The sequence below is a fragment of the Zalophus californianus genome, chromosome 15, assembly GCF_009762305.2.
Source record: "Zalophus californianus isolate mZalCal1 chromosome 15, mZalCal1.pri.v2, whole genome shotgun sequence".
NCBI lineage: Eukaryota > Metazoa > Chordata > Mammalia > Carnivora > Otariidae > Zalophus > Zalophus californianus.
Genome location: NC_045609.1, coordinates 57,199,168 through 57,222,936, shown reverse-complemented (window position 1 = coordinate 57,222,936; position 23,769 = coordinate 57,199,168). Strand labels below are relative to the sequence as shown.

General features: G+C 49.4%; 1 protein-coding gene across 1 annotated transcript in view; it reads left to right on the top strand.

Annotated features, from left to right (window-relative positions):
* The first annotated feature begins 9,230 nt into the window (after nt 1-9,230).
* Nucleotides 9,231-23,769, top strand: part of RRP12 (ribosomal RNA processing 12 homolog) — a 29,824-nt gene continuing 15,285 nt past the window's right edge. The window contains exons 1-14 of the mRNA XM_027596532.2: nt 9,231-9,489; nt 10,026-10,255; nt 12,780-12,863; nt 14,360-14,436; nt 14,920-15,025; nt 15,232-15,348; nt 16,466-16,604; nt 16,710-16,837; nt 17,696-17,794; nt 18,446-18,537; nt 20,533-20,644; nt 20,881-20,978; nt 22,158-22,272; nt 23,477-23,619. Of these exons, the coding sequence (XP_027452333.2) occupies nt 9,351-9,489; nt 10,026-10,255; nt 12,780-12,863; nt 14,360-14,436; nt 14,920-15,025; nt 15,232-15,348; nt 16,466-16,604; nt 16,710-16,837; nt 17,696-17,794; nt 18,446-18,537; nt 20,533-20,644; nt 20,881-20,978; nt 22,158-22,272; nt 23,477-23,619 (1,679 nt within the window). The 5' untranslated portion in view covers nt 9,231-9,350. The remainder of the gene's footprint in view (nt 9,490-10,025; nt 10,256-12,779; nt 12,864-14,359; nt 14,437-14,919; nt 15,026-15,231; nt 15,349-16,465; nt 16,605-16,709; nt 16,838-17,695; nt 17,795-18,445; nt 18,538-20,532; nt 20,645-20,880; nt 20,979-22,157; nt 22,273-23,476; nt 23,620-23,769) is intronic.

Sequence of the window (23,769 nt, the reverse complement as noted above, 5' to 3'; positions counted from 1 at the left end):
TGGATTTCAAACCCCTCAGCTGGGAAATGAAGCCGTCCACAGTCTGCATAACTGTATACAGCAACCCTGCTCACCCCTCATACCTGGTCAGCAGTGAGTGCTGCTCATTCTACCTCCTAAATACAGTTTCCAATCTCTCGCCTCCTCTTTACCCCACTGCCACAGTCTTAGTGTCAGGCCACAGCGTTTCTCGTCTGAACTGGTGCGGTAGTCTCTAACTAGCATCCATGACTCCAGTCTTGGAATCAGGAAGTGACCCTCACCGGACACTGAATCTGCACCTTGATCTTGGGCATCCCAGCCTCGAGAACTGTGAAGAACAAATTTCTGTTGTTTATAAACAGCCCAAACAGACCAGGACAGTCCCCTTACCCCAAAGTTGTCCCTGACTCTCCTCCTAGGCCCGACCACTCCCTGCCAGGCCCCCGGGCAGAGCTAGATGATTGCCCTGCTTATCACCCCCCAGCTGCCTTTGCTGAGTCTCCAATCAGCCTGGGAGCGCTGCGCGGGAGAGCAAGGCTACTTTCATCTCTTTGTAACCCGTCGTGAAGGATGGGACCTGGGACAAAGTAAGTTACAATTCCAACTCCACCACTTAATGCTTTTGAGAACTTAAGCAAGTTACTTGACTTTCCCCAGCTTTCGTTTTGCGGTCTGTGAAGCGTGGCTAACAATGGCACGTACTTGGCACCTTCCAGGAACAGGAGGCCAGGGATGGAGGCCTCATGGGTCTGGGTTCTCAGCCGAGGTAGAGGGAGAAGACTGGGGCTATATCCACAAAGCCCAGAATGGGGTGTAATTACCTCCAGGACTTGTCACCCTTAACCCAGCCTGGGCTTCACGACAATCACAGAAGTGGATTCCTTAACAATAAAAAAAGTAATAATACAGTTTCAAAAAAAAACAATAGCACCGAATGCACAGCGTGGCTGTGAGGCCCCGGCAGGAGGGCGCACGTGAGGTGCCTGGCCCGGCGCTTGGCTCTGGGAACGCTAATCGACGGCGGGTATCGTCGTTATGACCCTGAAGAGTCCCCGACACAGAGACGTCCGCTAGATATTATCTTCCTCTCCTCCTCTCCGCCACAGTGCCCGGAATACTCAGCAGGAATGTGTATCGGCTGAATAAGTGGAGGACCAGTACTCCTAAAGTACAAGGCCCTTAAGTTATTTTCCCAGATTGCAACGTGCAAAAACTCCCTACTAAAATCCAGACTCTTTATTCCGACCCTCAGGCCCTTCAGGAACTGCTCCCAATCTACCTTGTCAGTTTCACTTTTTGGAAAGTCTCCTACTCATCCAAGATAGCCCTCTGACAGCCACACTGAACCTCTCCTGTGCCTCCGGCTGAGCTCTGCTTATGTCATGTATTCATTTGACAAATAGAAGTATTGCACACCTGCTATGTGCAGACACTGAGGAAGGCTCTGATGGCATAAGAGTAGACCAGACATGGTCCCTGTCCTCAGGGGGGCCAACAGTCAAGGAGGAGGCAGGGAGGGGCGTCTGGGTGGCTCAGTCGGTTAAGCATCCGCCTTCGGCTCAGGTTATGATCTCAGGGTCCTGGGATCGAACCCTGCATCGGGCTCCCTGCTCGGTGGGGAGTCTGCTTGTCCCTCTCTCTCTGCCCATCACCCCCACTCATGCTCTCTCTCTCTCTGCTCTCTCTCTCTCTCAAATAAATAAATAATATTTTTTTTCAAGGAGGAAGCAGGGAAGCAAAATGCAGTTCTATGAATTGAGCTTCAGTGAGCATTCAAGTTCCAAGGCCCTGGAGAGAATTAGATACATCTTCGATTTACAAATGAGAAGACTGAAATGTTTTGTGCTTGTCTCAGCACCAGTAACCTGTAGGTTTCTTTTGTTTGTTTGTTTTTAAGATTTAGTTTTATTTATTTTGAGAGAGAGAGAGAGAGAGAGAGCATGCACACACACATGCGCACACGCAAGCGGGGGGCAGGGAAGGCGGCAGTGGTGGAGAAGGGGCAGAGGGAGAGGGAAAGAATCCCAAGCACTCTCCACAGAGCACAGAGCGCGGAGCCTGACAGCCATTCCACGACCCCGAGACCATGACCCGAGTGGAAACTAAGAGTAAGACACTCAACCCACTGAGCCACCCAGGTGTCCCTAAGCGACTGCCTTCGGCTCAGGTCATGATCCTGGAGTCCTGGGATCGAGTCCCGCATCGGGCTCCCTGCTCTGCGGGGAGTCTGCTTCTCCCTCTGACCCTCCCCCCTCTCATGTGCTCTCTCTCTCTCAAATAAATAAATAAAATCTTAAAAAAAAAAGAGCAGAATGAGGGCCTTCAAGCATCTTTATGTACTTCCATGTGCTTACTTAACACAGTGTCTTGCGTATAATTAGTGCTCAAGAGATAACTTTTGGGTATGTAACTGAGTTAAGTTGATCAGAACCAATCCTCTCAACACCTGAGATTCAGAGGCTGCTCATGGCCTACCCCGTATCGGTTCCTCCCTTCTACCTTAGCAATAAAACTCCCACTGGGAGGGTGGGGATGGGCTGCAATGTTCCCAACTTAAAAGGCTATAGTTCTCAGCCCCTCTGCACCTAAGTTTGGCCAAATTACTAAATTCTAGCTAATCATATGTGAGCAGAACTGGCTTAAAGGGAGCTGACTTGGCTGGGCATGCCCCTCTTGGCTCTTCCTTGCTTCTATCTTACTGAGTCTGGGCCTCAGCCTGGACTGTGAATGTGATGGTTGGAGCTCCTGCAGCCCATCTTTGGAGCATGAGGTGACACCGAGGATGGAAGGCACACACCATGGAGGGTGGAGCAGAAAAAAGAGAGAAAGCCTAGGACCCTGAGGACTCTATGGAGCCACCATATTAGCCTGGATTTGCCCACCTACCTCCTGACTTGCTGAATGTGAAGAATTAATCCTGTGGGTTTAAGCCACTATCTTGAGGTCTCCATTATAGCCCCTGTACACAATTCATTCCTGCTACAGAGGCCCTGACGAGAATGGGGGGTTGGAAGTAGTAGGTGGGGAAATGCCTAATTTTGCAATAAGAATGAATTTGGGGGCATCAGGATGCCAGGTTAGAGTGGTGATCACATGGTCCCTGCTCACCCACACTCCCTTCTGCCTGTCATGGACACCTGCTGTCAGGTGACAAACAAGGGTGAACTCCGCTTTGGGGGCAGTCCCCTCTTGGAGTAAAAGCACATCTGCCATGCCCAGATTTCAATCCTCTTCACAGTTTGGGGTCCTCTTTAGTACACCAGGCCATCTGCTCATCCCCCCAGACTTAGTCTAGGAAGCAAGCCCTTCTTTTTAAAAGCTCTTCTTCAGCCAAATGGAACATTAATGCCCCAAAAGCTGAGGGACATGCAGGCCTCTGTGACAGTGATGTCCCAGGTATGTGGCTAAATGTTCTGTGCGCACGATCTCATTTTAGCCTCAGAACAGCAGCCCCATTTTCAGGTGAGGAAACTGGCTCATGAAGTTCAGCCACCTGCCCCCAGTCACACCTGGGATGTGGCTCCAAACACAGGCTTGCCTGAGTCCATAGCCGGGGCTTTGACACAGCTCCAGCAGTGAGGACAACCCTCCGAGCAGCTGTAACTCCACCACCTGGGTCGTGATGGGCTGCCCAGGGTGACAAAGCCCGTCTCCCTCTCCCAGAACTTGATCCCTAAGTTAAGCACTCAAACCATCTGCTTCCTCTTGGTGTAGGGCAAGAGCCTAAGCCTCAACTTCCCTTTCCTCCTGCCCAGTGTCGTAACAGATAACAGCCCCACTGATGTAAAAATGGCCTTCCTGTTGGTCTTGGGCTCAGGACTTTGGATGCAACAGCCCTGTTCCTGCCACGTGAGCTTCACAGACAATTTTGAGAGTAATGGTTGCAGAGGGAGCTCCTCTGGTAAGGGCTGAGTCTCTTGGCTTTTGCCCATCGACCAACTGTGTGACTTTGCGGTGTCACTGAAGCCCTTGGAATCACAGTTCCCCAACTGTGAAATGAGGACACTGCTCTGCCTCAGTTAGAGAATAGGTTAGAAGGTGTTTTGGAATTCAAGAAGAGCATTTTGAATAATAATAATAATTAGGTCACATTTATTGCCTTCTCACTAAGTGCCAGGCAGTGTGCTAAGCGCTTTATAGGTATTATCTTATTTAGTTCTCATAAACCCTATGGGTAGGCATTCTTATCCTCATTTTACAGCTGAGGAAAACTAGAAGCCTAGAAAGTAAAGTGACTTGCTGAAGGTCAGACAGCAAGTGGTAGTACTTGGATTCTAACCCAAATGTGAGTGGTTCTTATCAGCCATAAATTGTATGGATTATCATAGAGAAGGCTAATTCCTCTGGGTGGAAGACAATGCTGGAATTCAGGGACAGGGAAGTCAGTCCTTCACCAGAAAGGTGAACCCTAGTTGTGCAGAGTGGGAGAAAGTGTGCTCAAGCCATGTGGCTGCCTTGTGTCCCTTCTCCTGACACCATCTTCTGGAGGAGGCTCTGAGCTGACGCTTCCAGATGGAGGGCACTCCCAGGGAGGTGGTTCATCCAGAGGCTGTACCCGGTTGTGATTTAGCAGACTCAGTTTGGAGGCCAGCAGGTGTCTGCTGACCAGGAAAAGGTTGGGAAGGCTGCCACTAGCCGGGGCCTCTTCATTCTCCCCATCTGATTTGCAAAATTCCAGCCTGCTCAGCCGATATTGCTGCCTCTCTCCAGGGTTTCAGTTTTAACTGGCTGTTGGCAGAACTCCCTCTGGTGGCAAAGGTGCACCACCACAGCCTTCACAAGGTACCACTAACATTTTTGGGAGTTGTATTTTGACATACACATACAATTTCATATTGAATCCTCAGGGTAGCCCAATGGGTTCAGTATTATTATCACCACTTTACAGAATATGAAACGGACACTCAGAGAGGTTAAATCCCTGCCCAGTGTCATGCGGTAAAGTAAGTCCAGACTCTAACCAACACTTTCTAGGTCTTCTCTCAGTGACTGTTCCCACATCTAGACCTCTGAGCACCAGGTTGCTTACAAGTTTCCAAACGTGGCTTCCTCTTCCTCCTCAGGCCACCAGTTCCCTTTTCTCAGCCTTACCACCCAGATCTCAGCCTGCGTCCCAGGAGTGGGCTCGGCCGGCAGGTGGCGTATTGACTCCCATGGCTGGGGGTACAGGGCCCAGAGTCAGCACTGAGTTATCTTCTCAGCAGTGACACCTTCTCACACTAACAGTCTTCGTGCTCTCTTTGCTCTGCATGCCAGGAGCACTTTCTATTTTTATTAAATCAATGAAGAGTAACATATATACAGAAGAGTGCACAAAGTATAAATGCACAGCTAATGAATTATCACACAGCATAGACATCCATGTAAACTCCCTTCTAATAAAAAATTAGAATATTACCACAAGCCTTGTGTCCACTCTCAGTTACTACCAGCATAGTCACTGCTATCCTGACTTCTAATACTGTGGAATAACAAAGCCTGGTTTTGAATTTCTAATGGGATGTTCTTTTTTTGTGTGTCTGGAGTCTTTTGCTCAACTTAGATCATACAGGCTGTTGCATGTAGCAGTAGTTTGCTTGTTCTCATTACTGTATACAGTTAAATACTATCTTATTTCATTATGTCAATAGTCTACAATCTATTTATCCATTCTGCTGTTGATGGACATTTGGGTCATTTCCAGTATTTGGCTATTATGAACATGATCATATATGTCTTTTATGCATATAAGTATAGATCTCTGTTGAGTATATACTCAGAAGTGAATGGCTGGATTATAGAGAAGGTATACATTAAGTTTTACTAGATACTACCACACAAAAGTGGGTGTATCCGTTGATACTCCCTCCTGTTGCATATGTGGCCAGTGGCTCCACACCCTCACCAACACTTACTATTGTTAGTCTTGCTAATTTTAGCCATTCTGGTGGGTTTGTAGTAGCATTTCATTGTGGTTTTAATTTGCATTTCTCTTTTGATTAACAAGATTGAGCATTTTTCCATTTGTTAATTGGCCATTTGGATATCCAGTTTTGTGAAGTGCCCATTCATGTCTCTTGCCCATTCTTAGTGGATTGTCTGTCTAGTTCTTATTGATTTGTAGGATTTCTTTTCTTTTTTTTTTAAGGTCTTATTTATTTATTTGACAGAGAAAGAGAGCGCGCACAAGCAGGGGGAGTGGCAGGCAGAGGGAGAGGGAAGCAGGCTCTCCACTGAGCAGAGAGCCCCACATGGGGCTTGATCCCAGGACTCTCAGATCATGACCCGAGCCGAAGGCAGATGCTTAACCGACTGAGCCACCCCAGGCGCCCCTGTAGGATTTCTTTATATATGCTGCCATACTTTGTAGTTTTATGAACTACAAATATCTTCTCTCACTCTGGCTTGCCTCTTAGTGCTCCTTATGGTGTCTTTTTGTGAGCAGAATTTCTTACATTTAGTGTATTCCAGTTTATCAATATTTTCTTTTATGGTTACTTCTTTCTGTGTCTCACTGAATAAACTACTCTGCTGTGAAACCTTGTGCAAATCACTTCACCTTTCTGAACTTCGCAAAATGAAGAGTTGGTTCAGATATTCCAGTGAAAAGTTGTTACAGATATGTTTAATTTTACACATTAGTAAACTTGTTTTTAAAAGGAGAAGATGGGGCACCTGGGTGGCTCAGTCAGTTAAGTGTCTGCCTTTGGCTCGGGTCACGATCCCGGGGTCCTGGGATTGAGTCCCACATTGGGCTCCTTGCTCAGCAGGGAGCCTGCTTCTCCCTCTGCCTGCTAATCCCCCTGCTTGTGCTCTCGCACTCTCTCCCCCCCCCCCCCGCCGTAAATAAATAAATAAATAAAACCTTAAAAAAAAAAAAAAGAAGAAGACCTGGGGCCCTTTGCGTGGCTCAGCGGGTTAAGCGTCCAACTCTTGATTTTGGCTCAGGTTATGATCTCAATGTTGTGAGATCGAGCCCCGTGTTAGGCTCTGTGCTGGGCGTGGAGCCTGCTTAAGATTCTCTCTCCCTTTCCCTCAGCCCCTCCTCCTTTCTCTAAAAAATAAATAAATAAATAAATAAAAAATAAAAAGAGAAGACCTAACAAAATGTTGCCAACTCTTTATTTTGGCAAATAATAGTGTTTTGGGGGAAAAACCTTCCATTTAGTCTCACTATTGCCTTGTAAAAGAAAAGGCATTTGAACATCAGCAAAGGCATTGAGTATCACTAGACTGTACTTCTTTTACCATAGACCAGTAAAGTATTGACCCTGACTGGCATGTGACCTGTGATCTGGATGACCCCTCAGGTGACTGCTTCCAGCACCAACACTACAGTTGCATGAATTTCATCCCAGCCTTCCCTTTATTCCCTATCTCTAGCTCTTTGGTTCTTGGACCAAAATTCGTTTTTGGGTACTTCTTAACTCCCTCAGAAATGTATGTTTTGAGCTTTGTGTTTCTATCTGTGGAGTCAAAGACCATCTCAGTTTGGCTAAGTAAAGGCTAATTACACTTATTGGTATTTACATTCATCTTTGAATTTTTATAATTTGCCCCTGTTTTAGTCCCTCTTCTTTCCTCCACAACACATATATACTCATTCATTCATTCAACAGTAATTTGTTGAATGCCTACACTCTTTGCCAGACACTCTTCCAGGTCTCAGGAATGGAAGTGATAAAGGCAAAATTCCTGTCTTCATGGAATTTATATGGTGGATCTATGTTTTTCCCAAACTCAGATCAGCTTGGGAGATCAGCTGCAACCAGTTGTGAGAATCATCTTTGCAAAAGGATATTTAAGAACAAAGAGTGTCTTTAGTCTGTTCAGCTGCTCTACCAAAATAACATAGGCTTAGTAGTTTGTAAACAACAGAAATTTATTTCTCACAGTTCTGGGGGCTGGAAGTCCAAGATCAGGGTGCCAGCATTGTTTGGGTGAGGGCCCACTTCTTGGTTCATAGCCAGATCCTTCTTGCTGTGTCTTCACATGACGGAAGGGACTAGGGATCTCTCTTGAATCTTTTTTATAAGACACCAATTCCATTCATGATGGTTTCACCCTCATGACTTAAATATTTCCCAAAGGCTCCACCTCCTAACATCATCATCTTTGGGAGTTAGGATTTCAACACAGGGAGTTTGCAGGGATAAAACATTCAGACCATAGGGATGCCTGGATGGCTCAGGCGGTTGAGCATCTGCCTTCGGCTCAGGTCATGATCCCAGCGTCCTGAGATCGAGCCCACATTGGGCTCCTTGCTCAGCGGGGAGCCTGCTTCTCCCTCTGCCTGCCGCTCCCCCTGCTTGTACTCTCTCTGGAAATAAATAAATAAAATATTAAAACAAACAAACAAACAAAAAGCCATTCTGACCATAACAAGGGGAAAAATTTACACTGTATCAAGTGAAAGAAGCAGCATACAGAAATTTTGTCCACTCCTGGTTCATTTGGAAGATTGACTTATTGAAATTTCTTGTTCAGTGGGAGCTAAAAAATGTTTGTAAAATGAATGCGTTAAAGCCTAATCAGCCAAGACTCACCAGGGGGACACCTGGCTGGCTCAGTCTCTTGTGACTGAGACATGTGACTCTTAATCTAAGGGTTGTGAGTTCAAGGCCCAAGCCTACTTAAAAACAAAACAAAACAACTCACCAGGATCCAGCCATAGTTTGACAAAATCAGGTTTGTTGATCTGAAGTGAGGGAGGGAATTCCAGAGGAATCTTGGAATGCTGCACCCCAAGACAGAGGAGGAAAGTATCTTAAGGTTTGGGTTCCAGCTAAATGATTTTGGGGAGAGTCGAAGTGAAAATCAGTTCAGGATTGGTTGCTGGTTCTGATGTGGGATTAGAAGAGATTGGTGAGAGGGTCTGAGGGCTGCCATGAGGGAGGGGGAGGTTTGGCAACTGGGTATCCCCAGTACTAAATGAAAATAACTAAGCGGGTTTAGAGCACCACTGGCTGCTTTTTTCTCGTTTCGGGACAAACTGATTTTCTACTCTTTCAGGTCTGGCCAGGTTTTGACTCTTTCAAATAAATTTGTTTCCAAGCTTTACTTTCGAAATTAGATCTTAAAAAATAATACAAACATACGTTTGATTGTTTTTTAGCCTGCAAAGTCTAGTTTTAATAAGGCTCACTCTTGTGGCCAAGAACCGATGGCCTGGAAGATAAGCCCTAGGGAATCCCTTAGCAGCCCACCTCCGCGAAGCTGGAGGAAATGTAAAACCGGATGTTGACTATTTCGCCATAGAAACAGACGCGAATCCGGAAGTTACGTCAGAGAAAGAGGAAGTGAACCGGTCTACTTATCCACGTGGGTTCTGCGCGTGTTTCCCGGTGTCTGGTAGCCGGTGCTCTAAGCTCTGTCCCGGCATAGTCGACATGGGTCGCTCGGGGAAGCTGCCCTCTGGTGTCTCGGCCAAGTTGAAACGCTGGAAAAAAGGCCATAGTAGCGACAGCAACCCTGCCATCTGCCGCCACCGCCAGGCCGCCCGCAGCCGCTTCTTCAGCCGGCCCTCAGGTAGCGGGGTCGAGACTCCGACGAGCTGACGGCGGGGTTGTGGCGGGCCCGGGTCTAATGGTCTGGGCTTCTCTGGAGGCTCCGGGGCCCAGGCGCTGGACGTTTCTTCTCGTAGAACTTCGCATGTGGAGCCTGCTGTAAAGACCCACCCTCCCCGTTTGACAGATGGGGAAATTGAGTCGACAGTAGGGAAATGACTAGCCCTGGGTACCACGGGTGTCAGAGTTGGGACTTGGCCATAATTAACTTTGGGGGAGTCTTTACAAAGTGTTTCCACCTGCATTTATTTCCCCGCGCCGGCTCCCACCCGCACTTAATCCGTCGGGACACGGAAGCAGAAACTTTTACCTGGCGGGTTCCCTGCCTGGGTTTGCTAAGTTCTAGGCGTATGGTGGGCCGATGAGGCAGGCCATGTTCAGAATTCAGCCTCTCGAGCTAGGGGCCTGGACTCTGCTAGTTTTTGTCGTGTGGGTGGATCCCGGCCAAAAGGAGGTTCGGGTGGAAGTGAGGGTCTCACCTGTGCCTCCGGTTTTCAGGAAAAAGTGACCTGACAGTTGATGCGGTGAAGTTGCATAATGAGCTGCAGTCCGGGTCCCTGCGTCTGGGCAAAAGCGAAGCCCCTGAGACGGCCATGGAAGAGGAGGTGGCCCCCGCTCTCACGGAGGAGTCCTCGGGCACCTTCCTGAGCGGCCTCTCGGACTGCACAAATGTCACCTTCAGCAAAGTGCAGCGCTTCTGGGAGTCCAACTCGGCTGCGCACAAGGAGGTAGGGAGAGGGTCAAGAGGACTTGGGATGGTGAGGAGGAGCCAGAATCAAGCTTTTTATTTTTTATTTTCTCCCAGTGCCGGCTCACTGCTGCTGGTGACAGCTGGTATTTTTGGATGGTGTGTCATCTCTCCTACCCTTTGTGTTCCCTACTCACTAGCTCTCCTAGGGCGGGTTCCACTTTCTGCTTTTTTCTAACAACATCTCCCCTACTCAAGTGTAGAGTCCTTCGGGTTAGAAATATTTTCCCAATACTTATTTTGTCCACTGTACCTAATGCGGGACTTTTTACATAGAATATTTTCAAGACACATTTGTTGAATCAATTAGTGCTGAATAACAATGGATAGAAAATGTCTTATCTAACAAGAACCAGATTTTATTTGTAATTTTTATTTTTTTAAAGACTTTATTTGTTTGAGAGAGAGAATGAGATAGAGAGAGCATGAGGGGGGGAGGGTCAGAGGGAGAAGCAGACCCCCCCGCCGAGCAGGGAGCCCGATGCAGGACTCAAACCCGGGACTCCAGGATCATGACCTGAAAGCAGTCGCTTAACCAACTGAGCCACCCAGGTGCCCCTTATTTGTAATTTTTAGTTAATGCTTTTAAATTTATCCATATTTATATTCATTTTTTAAATGAAAAACGTGAAAATTATAAATGGTACCAAAGTGACAGGAGTAGAATAAAACATGAAAGTTGTTCTCCCAACTTAACTCCTTTGTGGCAGTTAGTGTTGATGGCTCATCATGTGTCTACCTAGCCCAGCACTGTCCAACACATGGTGCAAGCCACATAAGTAATTGTAAAGTAGCCACGTTTAAAAAAAGTAAAAAGCAAATGAAATTAATCTTAATAATAAACCTATTGTATTTATTTTTTTTAAGGGATAGAATCTTTTTTTTTAAACATTTTTATTTATTTGATACAGAGAGAGGGAGATAGAGCACAAGCGGGGGAGCGGCAGGCAGGCAGAGGGAGAGGGAGAAGCAGGCTCCCTGCTGAGCAGGGAGCCCGATGCGGCACTCGATCCCAGGACCCTGGGATCATGACCTGAGCTGAAGGCAGCCGCTTAACAGACAGAGCCACCCAGGCGCCCCAAACTTATTGTATTTAAGTACTGTCATTTCAACCTATAATCAGTATAAAGTGAGATGATTTACATCTCCATTTGGATGCTAACTCTTCTTTGAAAGTACTTGATTTGGTCATGAAATTTATAATTGCAGAAGTAGGTTCGTATTTCCACGTTGTTCTAAATCTGTGTTTTCATAAAACTTATGGTTGAAAAGTGGATTCATATATCTAAGTTGTTTTAAATCTGTGTTTTTGGGGTACATGGGTGGCTCAGTCAGTTAAGCATCCAACTCTTGATTTCGGCTCAGGTCATGATCTCAGGGTAGTGGGATTGAGCCCTGAGTTGAACTCTGTTTTCGGCGCGGAGTTTGCTTGGGATACCCTTTCTTCCTCTGCCCTTCCCTATCACTTGCATGCATGCAAGCGCTCTCTCTCTCAAATAAATCTTAAAAAAAATTATATGTTTTCCAATAACTAGATCAAGTATTCATTTTTTTTTTAAAGATTTTATTAGAGAGAGAGTGAGAGCGTTCGTGCTTGTGCACAAGAAGGAGGGGGAGGGGGAGAGGGAGAGGCAGGCTCCCCCACACAGGGCTCAATCCCAGGATCCCGGGACCATGACCTGAGCAGAAGGCAGACACTTAACCACTTAACCCACTGAGCCACCCAGGCGCCCCTCAGGTATTCATTTTTAAATTTAAAATTTACAGATTAAAGATTCAGTTCTTCATCACACTAGCCGTGTTCCAAGTGCTCAGTAGCCTCTTGTGAACATTACTGTTCTACACTTTTTTGTATATTTTTTTATTTAGGTTTACAGATTATATTTTATATGCAGTGTTCTGCAATTTTTGCCCCACTGAACAAATATATTAATATATTAGTAGTCCTGTAGTATTTGAATCAATCGTTAATTATTACATAGTAATAGTACTTTATTAATCCTCTATTGATGGCTGCTGTGGTGTTCCAGTTTGTTGCTGCAGTGAGTACACTTGTATCTAAATGTTAGCAATTTTGGGGCGCCTGGGTGGCTCATTCGTTAAGCGTCTGCCTTCGGCTCATGGGATCGAGCCCCACATTGGGCTCCCTGCTCCGCGGGAAGCCTGCTTCTCCCTCTCCCACTCCCCCTGCTTGTGTTCCCTCTTTGGCTGTGTATCTCTCTGTCAAATAAATAAAATCTTTAAAAAATAATAATAATAAATGTTAGCAATTTTGTGCAGGTATTCCTATAAGAGACAGGTCTTAGAGGTGGAATTTTGGCAGACATGTCTGCCTATTTGCTAGGTCTTATGGTGTGTACGCCTGGCTTTGAATGCAGTTCATCTTGTCTATCTCTAGGCTGTGTCAGGAGAATAATTTGTGAAGGAGTAAGGAAAAGAGGCTAGCCTGGGGACGGGATTTGACCTAAAATAGATGTCATAGGTTCCTTCTCCCTTACGTGCAGATCTGTGCTGTTTTGGCTGCCGTCACTGAGGTGATTCGCTCCCAGGGAGGGAAGGAGACAGAGACTGAATACTTCGCTGCGCTGGTGAGTAGGTGTGACTTGGGAGTGGGTGTCCAGAACAGCAGGTTATTCCAGCTGGAGAGAGAAAATGGGTGCTCTGGCATGAGGGGATAGAGCAGGACATCCTTGGATAGGCGAAAGAGCTTCAGGGGAACCTGGCTGGTTCAGTCGGAAGAGCATACAACTCTTGATATCTTGGGGCTGTGAGTTCAAGCCCCATGATGGATGTAGAGATTACTTAAAAAAAAAAAAAACCAAACAACCCAGAGTGCTTCGTTCATTCTTAGGTGGTGGCTCGGTAAGGCTGGGGGTATTTGCTACACTATCCTTACAGAACAAAAATCCACTACTCTGGTTGTTCCAGTTGTTTTTTCTTCCCTGATCCATGGAGCTGAGTTAGACCCAGGGGATCCTCTAGAAAAATGGTTGGCAAAATGTGGCCAGGGGTGGAGCAATGGGTGGGGTGGTCCTGAGACCCTTTCCTGGGATTTGTGGGCTATCAAAATTATTTTCATAATAATACTAGAACATCATATGCCTTTTCACTCTCATTCTCTCATGAGTGTACTATGGAGTTTTCCAGACGTTATCTCATGTCTGATGGCATTATTTCAACAGCTAATTGTGTTTTCGTATGCTTCTATTTAAAAAATTTATCAGTTTTAATTTTTAACGTGTTAAGTATCAGTAGATATCACCTATGTAAACAAAACCTCCTCGGGGAATCTTCAAAAAATTGTAAGGGTGTAAAAGTTTGAGAACCACTACTCTGGAACAGGGGTTGGCAGACTACGGCCCATGGGAATAATCTGATCCGTGGCCTGTTTTTGTACAGCCTGAGAGCTAAGAGTGGTTTTTACATTTTTTTTTTTAAGATTGTATTTATTTATTTATTTGTCAGAGAGAGCGTGAGCACGAGAGAGCGTGAGCACGTGCGAGCACACTAGTAGGGGGAGTGGCAGGCAGAGGGAGAAGCAGGCTTCCCGCTGAGCAAGGAGCCTGGTGTGGGGCTCCATCCCAGGACCCCGGGATCATGACATGAGCCAAAGGCAGACACTTAACTGACTGAGCCACCCAGGCGTCCCTGGTTTTTACATTTTTAAAGGATTGTTCAAACACACATAAAAGAATATGCAACCGAGACCATATATGGCCTGCAAAGCCTAAAATATTTATCTGGCCCTTTACAGAAAAAGCCTTCCAGCCCCTGCTGTAGAATAATGAAGTAGGTTAGACAGTAACATATGGTCTATTATGTGCCAGGCGGTGTTGTGATCAACACATATGAATTCGGTGAAACCTTGCAACAACTTACTATCTATCTCTATTTTATAAGGGAGGAACTGAATCACAGAAAGTTTCAGTTGCTAGCCCAAAGTCACACAGTGGCAGAGGTAGGATTTGAACCTCTGATACCAGCGTTCTTGGTCATCACCATCCTGCTGGGCACAGGGTGGCACCAGCACTTCATCTGCCTAGCTTACACACTTCCCTCTCACCCGCTGTGGTCTGGCCCTCAGATGACAACGGTAGAGGCAGTGGAGTCCCCCGAGTCTCTGGCTGCTGTCGCTTACCTGCTGAACCTTGTCCTGAAGCGGTGAGTCCTGCCCCTGGTCTGAACTCGGAGTCTCTTGGGGAGAAGGGAACCGTTAAGTACCAGCTGGCGTTCTTCAACATGAGGCTCCCGGGGTGGCTTGGGATGTTGTACCGAGTGTGAGTGCCGGCGCCTGGGAAGGGGGCGGCCCTGCTCCCATGAGGCAATGGCAGAGGATCCCTGGAGGCCTGCAGGTGCGGGGAGGTAGGGAGAGGACTGAGATGAGCTGGTGAGGGCCCATCTCGTGGGTAATAGGGAATGGGTAGTGGGGAAGGGAGGAGGCGCGGAGCTCAGGTGCCGCCAAGAGCGCGCTGGAGTGGGGTCTGGAAGGGTGGGCTCCTGTCCTGGCTCCTGCTCGCTTGCTGAGTGACTGGGCCAGCACTGCCTCCCTCTCTCTAGCCTCTGCCTTCAGACCAGGGCTGGGCCTGCTCCAACTGCTCTAGGAGGCCCCCTGGGGTCCTGACTCTCTCTCTTCTCCCCGCACAGCGTGCCCAGCCCTGTGCTCATTAAGAAGTTTTCCGATACCTCCAAAGCCTTCATGGATATCATGTCAGCCCAGACCAACAGTGGCTCCACCTCTGCCCTCCGATGGGTTAGTGTCTCGGTCTCTTTCCCCTCCGCCGTCTTCCAGAGCCCCGCAGATTTGGCTGGAGCTTGGATACTCCCTGGGAGGGGAATAGGCACTATGTGGACCTCTGATGGATCCCTGTGTGATTTTCTGGAACTGGTGAGAACCTGGGCTCTTTTCCCACCTGGCTGAAGCAGGTGAAGCTGAGAGACTCTGACTATGTCTTCAAGGTCCTCTCTTGCCTGGCCACCCTTCTGCGGAAGCAGGACCTGGAGGCCTGGAGCTACCCCGTGACCCTACAGGTGTACCATGGGCTGCTGAGCTTCACGGTGCACCCGAAGCCCAAGGTGAGGCTGCTGGGCCCCCAGAATATGGTGGGGGGCAGCCATTCTAGTAAGTGGGCTGGGTCTGGTCTGAGTAGGGGAAGTAGGAGAAGTTGCCCTGAGGGCTGGGCTCTTGCCCCGAGGTTTACTTTTTGCCTCTGACACCTTTGCTTAGTCCTAGAAGGTGAGAGGCACCTCCTCATCCTACAGAAGGGGTGTTCACTGTCAGGCCCTCCTGAGTCCCTGCTGCCTCATTGGTCAGTGACAAGTTTAGCTACAGTGGCAGGAAGGGGCAGAGTGGGGCTTTGGAGTCTCATGGACCTCAGTTGGATACTGCATTCACCGCTCATGCTGTGACCTTGGGCAAGTTACTTAAGCTCTCCAAGCCTCGGTTTTCTAGTGGCAGAGTAGGGCTAGTAATACCAACCTCGCTGCAAGGGTGTGGGGTGACTCCAGTGTCCCTCACAGGCTGGTGCAGTTCCTAGCTTAGAGCAGGCGCTCAGCGGATGGTGGCCAGCCACCCCATTTCCTCCTGGAATGTAGGGCAGAGAGCATGTAATAGCACACAGTAGCAACAGTCCACGGTCATTCAGGGTGCTCAGCACACTTCCCCAGGTAGGGTCATGCCTCCTTCCCTGTGTATTCACGAGGCCTCTCCTGCACTTTCTTCAGGTCTCTGCTGCAATGTCACTTCACTGGAGTGACACTTAGGCGCCTGACCACTGTGTAAAAAGTAACAACCCTTGCTGTCTTGTCTGCAAAGTACTTTTACCTTCCGGTGTACGTGTGTTTGTTTTCTGCCTGCCAAGAAGAGTGTGAGTTGTTTGCTCTGGTCACTGCCAGACTGCCAGCCCCATGGACAGTGCCTGGCTTGGTCACACTTGATATTGCGGGGTGACTGACCGAACTCCTGGAGTAAAGAGGAGGACACTACCGTTCAGAGATGAAGTGGTTGGCTTGCTCGAGGCCATTTGGGGAGTTAGCGGGAGAGCAGGGGTTGGAGCTGAGCTTTGTCTTACTGCCCAGCTCAGGAGCCTGCACACGGGCAGGCCTGGGTACAGCTTCGGCCGTGGAGGAGGCATACCGTCGGTGTGCCTGGGCGTATGCTGACCGGCCTGGCCCCCCTCTCCTTGCCCCTCAGATCCGGAAGGCTGCCCAGCATGGAGTATGCTCGGTCCTCAAGGGCAGTGAGTTCATGTTTGGTGAAAAAGCCCCTGCCCATCATCCTGCTGCCATTTCCACTGCCAAGTTCTGCATCCTGGAGATTGAGAAGTCTGGAGGTGGGGAACCAGGTCGTTGGCAGGGTGGGTGGGGGCCGAGGCCCGCTTGGGATGGGGCTCACTGCAGAGGGTGGGCTGGAGGCTCAGCTCTGTCGTGTCTGCCAGGCTCCAAGGAGGCCACCACCACGCTGCACATGCTGACGCTGCTGAAGGACCTGCTGCCCTGCTTCCCAGAAGGCCTGGTGAAGAGCTGCAGTGAGACTCTCCTCAGGGTCATGACCTTGAGCCACGTGGTGAGCTCAGCCTGGGAGCCAGAAGCGCGTGCTGGGGTCAGGGGCTGAACTTCAGACCCCAGGCCCATGGTGCTGATGCTTGGGAACTTGCCGGTCAGGCCAGAAGCAGAACCTGGGGTCTCCCCATCCCAACCCTGCTCTTGCCTATGACCAAGGACGCCAGCCATTCTTGGTGTCGGATAGACCAGGCTGTCTTCAGGGTCCCGGTCCTTTTAGGAGCTGGCCTCGGGGATCAGGTCGAGGCACCAGCCCTCTCCCTGCTTGAGCTCTGTTTCAGCTGCAGGCATGGATCTGTTTGCTTTCTTTTTTTCTTTTTTTTGCTTATTTACCAACAAATTGGTACAGCGGCTTTAATACCTGAAACGATCCCCCCTGCATTTCTGTCATGCTAGCATAATTCTGTTAATCTTTGTATATCCTCTTGTAGTGTTTGTGTGCGTGTGTATTTTAAAGTATCTGTTATGTAAGTAACATGATCATCGTTTAGAAGGAAAAGCCCATTCAGAACAATTTGCTGTGTATCCTTTCAAACATTTTTTTTAGATAAACAAACAGATAAAAACCTGTGAAAATACAGCCATAATTATAGCCTGCCCACCACTTATAGCCTACTGTTATAGCCCTTCCGTTAAAAATGTTCGTGTTCCTCTGTTATCTTTGTTTAAATCATTTAAAAATTTTTCAGTAGCTGCCAAGCCTTCATAAAGTGACAGTCCTCTGAGTGTCTGGGTGCGGGGGGCATGCTTGAGGTCAGGGGCCTGGGTCTCTCCCCAGCCCACTGGCTGGAGTCAGAGGCTGAGGAGCCCAGGGCAGCCATGGGCTTTGTGGTCCCCCACTAAGCCTACATGTCCTTTCCAGTTGGTGACAGCCTGTGCCATGCAGGCCTTCCACAGCCTCTTCCACGCCAAGCCCAGCCTGGGCACCCTGTCAGCGGAGCTCAACGCCCAGATCATCACGGTGAGGCCTGAAGGTGGAAGGGTATGGCGGTGCTAGGGTGGAGGGGGCCTGTTACTTGTCTACAGAGTGAGCTTGAGTGGGCTTTCTGGACTGGCCCAGTGGAGGAGGCTGGTTGTCAAGCAGACAGGAAGCAGGCAGCTAGGAGACTGGCCACCGAAACCACATCAGTGTCCACAGGAGATGGGGCCTCCAACTCTTCACTTAGTTAACTTAATACACTATTTCAGCATGGTCTCATGCTATCACCCATACCTTGAGCAGAGGCTCTCAAATTTAGGGATCCCTGGATGGATTTGGGGAAGGAGACATAAACATCCCTCAAATCGTTTGCAGAATGTGCATATGTGTGCCCCTGTACATTTTTCCCAAGAAAGGCTCTGTGGCTTTTGTGAGATCCAAAGGATTGTGTGACCCAAGTTTTACTCAACTGCTTCTAGAGACTCTGACTCCATAGGAGCAGAATCGGGAGGGTTTCATGGAACAGGGAAAGACAGGACATGGGAAGAGCAAGGGGCCTGGCAGTTCCAGGGCCACATGTGCAGGCCTGTCACTGGGACATGCTGGTGTTTGGGGAGGGGAAGGGGTCATTGTCATTAGGCCACAGAAGACGCACTCGCTCAGTCCCCTGCTTATTCCCTGTCCCACCTCTAGGCCTTATATGACTATGTTCCCAGCGAGAATGACTTACAACCCCTGCTGGCCTGGCTTAAGGTCATGGAGAAAGCCCACATCAACCTGGTCCGGTAGGTGTGGCGGAGGGGTGTCCTAGGGCCTCCAGCCAGGCCACCTGCTCTGTGGTGCACATGGGAGGGATGTGAGCTGAAAGCTGGAGACGGATGGCAGTGTCTCCTTATCAAGTGTGCTGTAGACCAGCTCTGGTTCTGAGGCACAGGGCAGGATAGTGTGGCTTGTGTCAGCCATCGCTGGTGCTTTCCTGCCAGAGAAGTTACCAGCGAGCTCTACGGAGCAGCAGGTGGGCTAAGCACACCTTGCTGGGGCCCTGGGGGTCGGGCCTGGGTTCTCTCCTGAGTCTTGTCACCCCCTGACTGAATCCTGTGCAGTTGGTTTCCTTCTCAGATGATCTCATGCACTTTCTGTGGCTTCACCCCTCTCCCCACCTGGGTTAACAATCCCCTCCTCTGGGGTTCACAGTCCTGCAAGCCCAGTGTCTGCTCTGTGTCTGTCAGAACACTCACATGTGAGCTTGGCCACTTCATAGTAGCCACTTGATAATTCTGCTTTTCCAGAATAAGGCTGAGAAGAAAATAAGTGTATCAGTTGGTGACTTGCGTTTTGCCTGGAGTGAGGGTCTCTAAGGGTCTCTAAGGGCCCTGGGGCCCCACCACACTGTGTCAGCCCTCCCCTCTGCTGAAGGGCTCCTGTCCACCTGCTCATTCGGGCCTCGTGCCCCGAGTGCTTTCCATCATTGTTCATCTCACTCATCATAGCCACCCCGGGAAGAAGGTTCTAGCTTTTTCTTTTTTTTTTTTTAAATGTTTTATTTATTTATTCATGAAAGTCAGAGAGAGAGAGAGAGGCAGAGGCAGAGGGAGAAGCAGGCTCCCCGCCTAGCAGGGAGCCTGATGCAGGACTCGATCCCAGGACCCTGGGATCATGACCTGAGCCAAAGGCAGACGCCTAACGACTGAGCCACCCAGGCGCCCCTGGGCCCACATCCTTTATCTGCACTATCCATCTTTTACCTGGAGGTGCCAGAAAATGGCAAAATAGCCTTATTCTACTTCTCAGGATTCTTTTTTTTTTAAGATTTATTTGAGAGAGAGAGTGCGAACGGAGGAGGGGCAGAGGGAGAGGGAGAGAAGCAGACTCTTCACTGAGCAGGGGTTCGATCCCAGGACCCTGAGATCATGACCTGAGCCAAGGTCAGACACTCAATTGACTGAGCCACCCAGGCCCCCTCTCCACATCTCAGGATTAATCCTACCAGCAAGCCTCCTACAATTGTGCCATGATATACGTCCCAGGCTGTTTGTTGTAATGCTATAGGTAACAGCAAAAAAACCTAGAAACGAAACACAACCTAAATGTGTCCGAGGAGAGGACTGGTCAATATACAGTGAGATATTATGCAGCCATTTAGAAGTTACGGAAGTAGAGAGGTACATGCTGACACAGAAAGACCCCCAAAACGTATTGAGAAGGGCATGGATGGTGTGACTCTCTGTGTACTCTGGAGCGAGACTACCAGTGTGAATCCTGACTCCTCCCTCCCACTTGCGACATGGCCTTGGGCAAGTTACTTGACTTTTCTGTGCCTCAGGTTCCTCACTTAACAATAAATGGGAATGGTCATAGGACTTAATCTCGGTTGTCACAAAGTTTAAATGAACAAATGTATATCAGATCAGTGCTTGGCATATGAAAAGTGTTACATAGACGTTAGCATACGTTACTTTCTATGTTTATGCATGTGTAACACCTTCTGGAAGAGTATTTGAAAAACTTAACCTTGATTTTCCTCCGGAAAGTGCATCTGAAGGTCATTCTGGGAGAAAGGTGTGATAAAGAAAGCATAGTCTTTACTTTATATTCTGAAGACCTACTTGAATTTTTTACCACGTGTGGCTATTAACTTGAATGACAGCACTTTTTAAAAATTGCCCATTAGAAGGGCCCTGTAGAACCCTACAGATCAGTGACTGTCACTGGACCTGGGCCATGTGGGTCCCTGAGGCCCAGGACCAGGCCCCACAGAAGCCTTTTGTCTTTCTTCACAGACTGCAGCGGGACCTGGGGCTGGGTCACCTCCCTCGCTTTTTTGGAGCCGCGACCACCTGCCTCCTCTCCTCTCACTCACAGGTGGTGACAGCTGCCACTCAGAGCCTTCAGGTACCCCAGCCCCAGCCCCAGCTTTAGGGGGGAAAGCAGAGAGTGCAGACGGTTCTACTGGCTGCCCTGTCTCTCCTGGAGCTCGCCCCAGACCTCTAGCTACATCCTGGGGAGGAGGTTCTCGGGATGAGGATAGGCTTCCTAGAAGTGTCCAAAAGCAGTCACTTTTGCTAGAAGGGCTGAGTGGTGCTGGGAGGCTGCTTTAGGCCCAGACAGCTGTGGCCTCTTTTTTGTAGGAGCTCCTGAAGGAATGTGTCGCTCCCCACATGGCCAGCATTGGCTCCGTGACCTCTTCAGCCTCCGGCCCTGCCCAGTATATCTCCAAGATGTTCAGGTAAGAATATAGCATCCGCCTTAGGAGGGAATAAGGTGTACCTTCTAGAAAGTTCCTTATAATGACAGGTGTTCCACTTGTCACTTACTGTGGGCATGTGCGCGGTGCCAGAGCAGCTGCTGTTGATTTGAGCACTGGCCACATTCCAGGTGCATTCATGTGGTACTCATGAGTATAGATTCCAAACCGGTCATCTGGGGCAAGTTCCCCCATGTCTTCCATGTCAAATACTGCAGGGTCCTCATCGGTCGAAGGTTACTGGTGGAGGTGAGGATTGAATGAGGGAGCGTGTGTAAAGTTCTCAGAACTGTATCTGGCACGGAGTTAAGTACTCAGTGAATAGGGAGATATGTACTGACCCCCACTTTGCAGATGGGCAGGCAGACCCCCACCCCACTAGGAAGTGGCAGCCTGACAGCAGAGCCCACTGTTGTTCACGTGCTGTGCTACTCTCCACACCTGCAAGAGGAGCCATCCACAGACATGGCCACTGACCCGTCCTCGCCCTCCCTGCCTCCATTGAGGAGCCTCAGAGCACCACAGACACTGCAGTGGTCCTGGGAAAGGAGCTATCATCCTTGGTGTCTCCTCTGGGCCTGTGTGCTCAGCTCCAAGGTGTGGTGCTTTGGGTACTGCTCCTTGTGAGGAAATGGACCTGTTGCCTGTGGATACATCGGTGGTGAAGTTTCAGGAAAACTCAGAAATCGAGCCACCTCTAGCTCACCCTTTCCCCGCATTGACCTCTATTGGCCATTCTTGCCTCACATTTCCAGGAGGCTTGGTGCCGCTCTCCCCACTCGGCCCAGACCACCTGCTCTACCTGGGCATCCCATCCTGGGTCGGACTGGGAAAGCATGAGACAGTGACCGAGCATGGGCTTTGGGGGCCCAGTGTGGCCACTAGCAGAGTGACCCTGGCAGGTTATTTCATCTCCTTGAGCCTCAGTTAAGATGGAGGAAACAATGTACCTCACAGAGTTCTCCCTAAACAGTAGGATAACATCAGTGAAACTCAGCACAGGGGCTACATCATAAATGCTAGTTCTGCCCCTTGGCCTTTCCTGGGGCTCCACGCATACTGGCCAGCTGGTGGTCTGTAGCTCATGGTGCCAGCTGTTGACTTCCTGATGGGGGCCCAGGTGAGCGTGAACTTGGCCCTGACTGTCTGTTCCCATGGCAGGGCAGTGGAGGAAGGCCTGACGTACAAATTCCACGCGGCATGGAGCTCCGTGTTGCAGCTGCTGTGTGTCTTCTTCCAGGTCTGTGGGAGGCAGGCCCATCCTGTGATGAAGAAGGTGAGCTGGGGAGCTGCTGGGGCCAAGGCCGGAGGTGGTGATTGGGCTGTTGGACTGTGGGCTCCCAGAGTGGTCACCTGTTACTTCTGCACTTTACCCCACGTTATACCCCTGATGGCTCCCACGGCAGGTGCCCAGGAAGGTGTCTGAGCTGACATGGGAGAAACAGAAAGAGGGGTGGGACCTCCCCTGGCCCCTCGGCCAGTAACTGCTCACTAGTCCTGGCTGGAGTGGATGGCTTTGAATAGGGAACCAGTGTGACTCTCCCTCACCCCTACCCCCTGTCTTTTGTTCTTAATTCTCTGAATTTCCTGTAACAAGGGATTATGGTGTTTTAAGCAGCCTTAGGTCCCGGAGAGATTACTATAGCCCAGAGTAAACCATTTAAGGATCAGGGTCCCCTTGGGATCCTCCGCAGCTAGGGAGGCAGGCCCCAGACCCCTCAGCAGCAGCTCCCAGGCTCATGGGACCTTCGCTGAATTCCACCATTGCTGGTTGGAAGAAAGGAGCCACCCTGGGACGGCAAGGGCTTCAAGAAACCTGGCCCCTAATAGGTTAGATTGATGAACTTGGCTTCCTACAAGTGAGGCCCTGGGGGGCTGGGGGGCTGTAGTGGGCCAGAGGGCACAGCTCTGTCTTGAGGGGCATCCACTCAAGCAAACTACTAATTTGCTAGTTGTCACACATGGCTGGGTCTTTTCCCTTTGCCAGTTTCCCCTTTTTCAAGATAAACTGGAAATCTTTGTATGTGAAATTTGATTTTTACATGTTACTAATAAATACAGAATTTTTTAAATTCTTGGGGGCATTGGAGAGAGATGAGACTTCTCAGTAGGTTAAATTTGGTTATCGGGGGGCACCTGGGTGGCTCAGTCGTTAGGTGTCTGCCTTTGGCTCAGGTCGTGGTCCCAGGGTCCTGGGATCGGGCCCCTCATCGGGCTCCCTGCTGGGCGGGAAGCCTGCTTCTCCCTCTCCCACTCTCCCTGCTTGTGTTCCCTCTCTCGCTGTGTCTCTTTCTGTCAAATAAATAAATAAAATATTTTTAAAAAATTTGGTTACTGGTTTGTGATCTCTGACCTAGAGCTTAACGTGGGCTCGTGCTCCTGACCTCATCTTCTTCTTCGAGAATTTGGCCCAGACTCAGCTCTGGGTGCCTGCTCTGTGAGCACGCCTTGATGTATCATCTTGTGTCTTTTTGCTCCAGTGCCTCCAGTCCCTGTGTGACCTGCGCCTCTCCCCCCATTTCCCTCACACGGCAGCTCTGGATCAGGCCGTGGGGGCTGCGGTGGCCAGCATGGGACCCGAGGTGGTTTTAGAGGCTGTGCCTTTGGAAATTGATGGCTCTGAGTAAGTGCAATTCTGGCTGTCTTCCTTACGAGTCCCGGGGCAGTCAGCCAGCTTGTTCTCCTTCAGCAAGGCGTTCACTCTTTGGGGTACAGTTTCTGTGTGTCGCGTGGGGGCCAGCGGGAAAGGCCACAGCAGGGCTTAAGCAGCGGG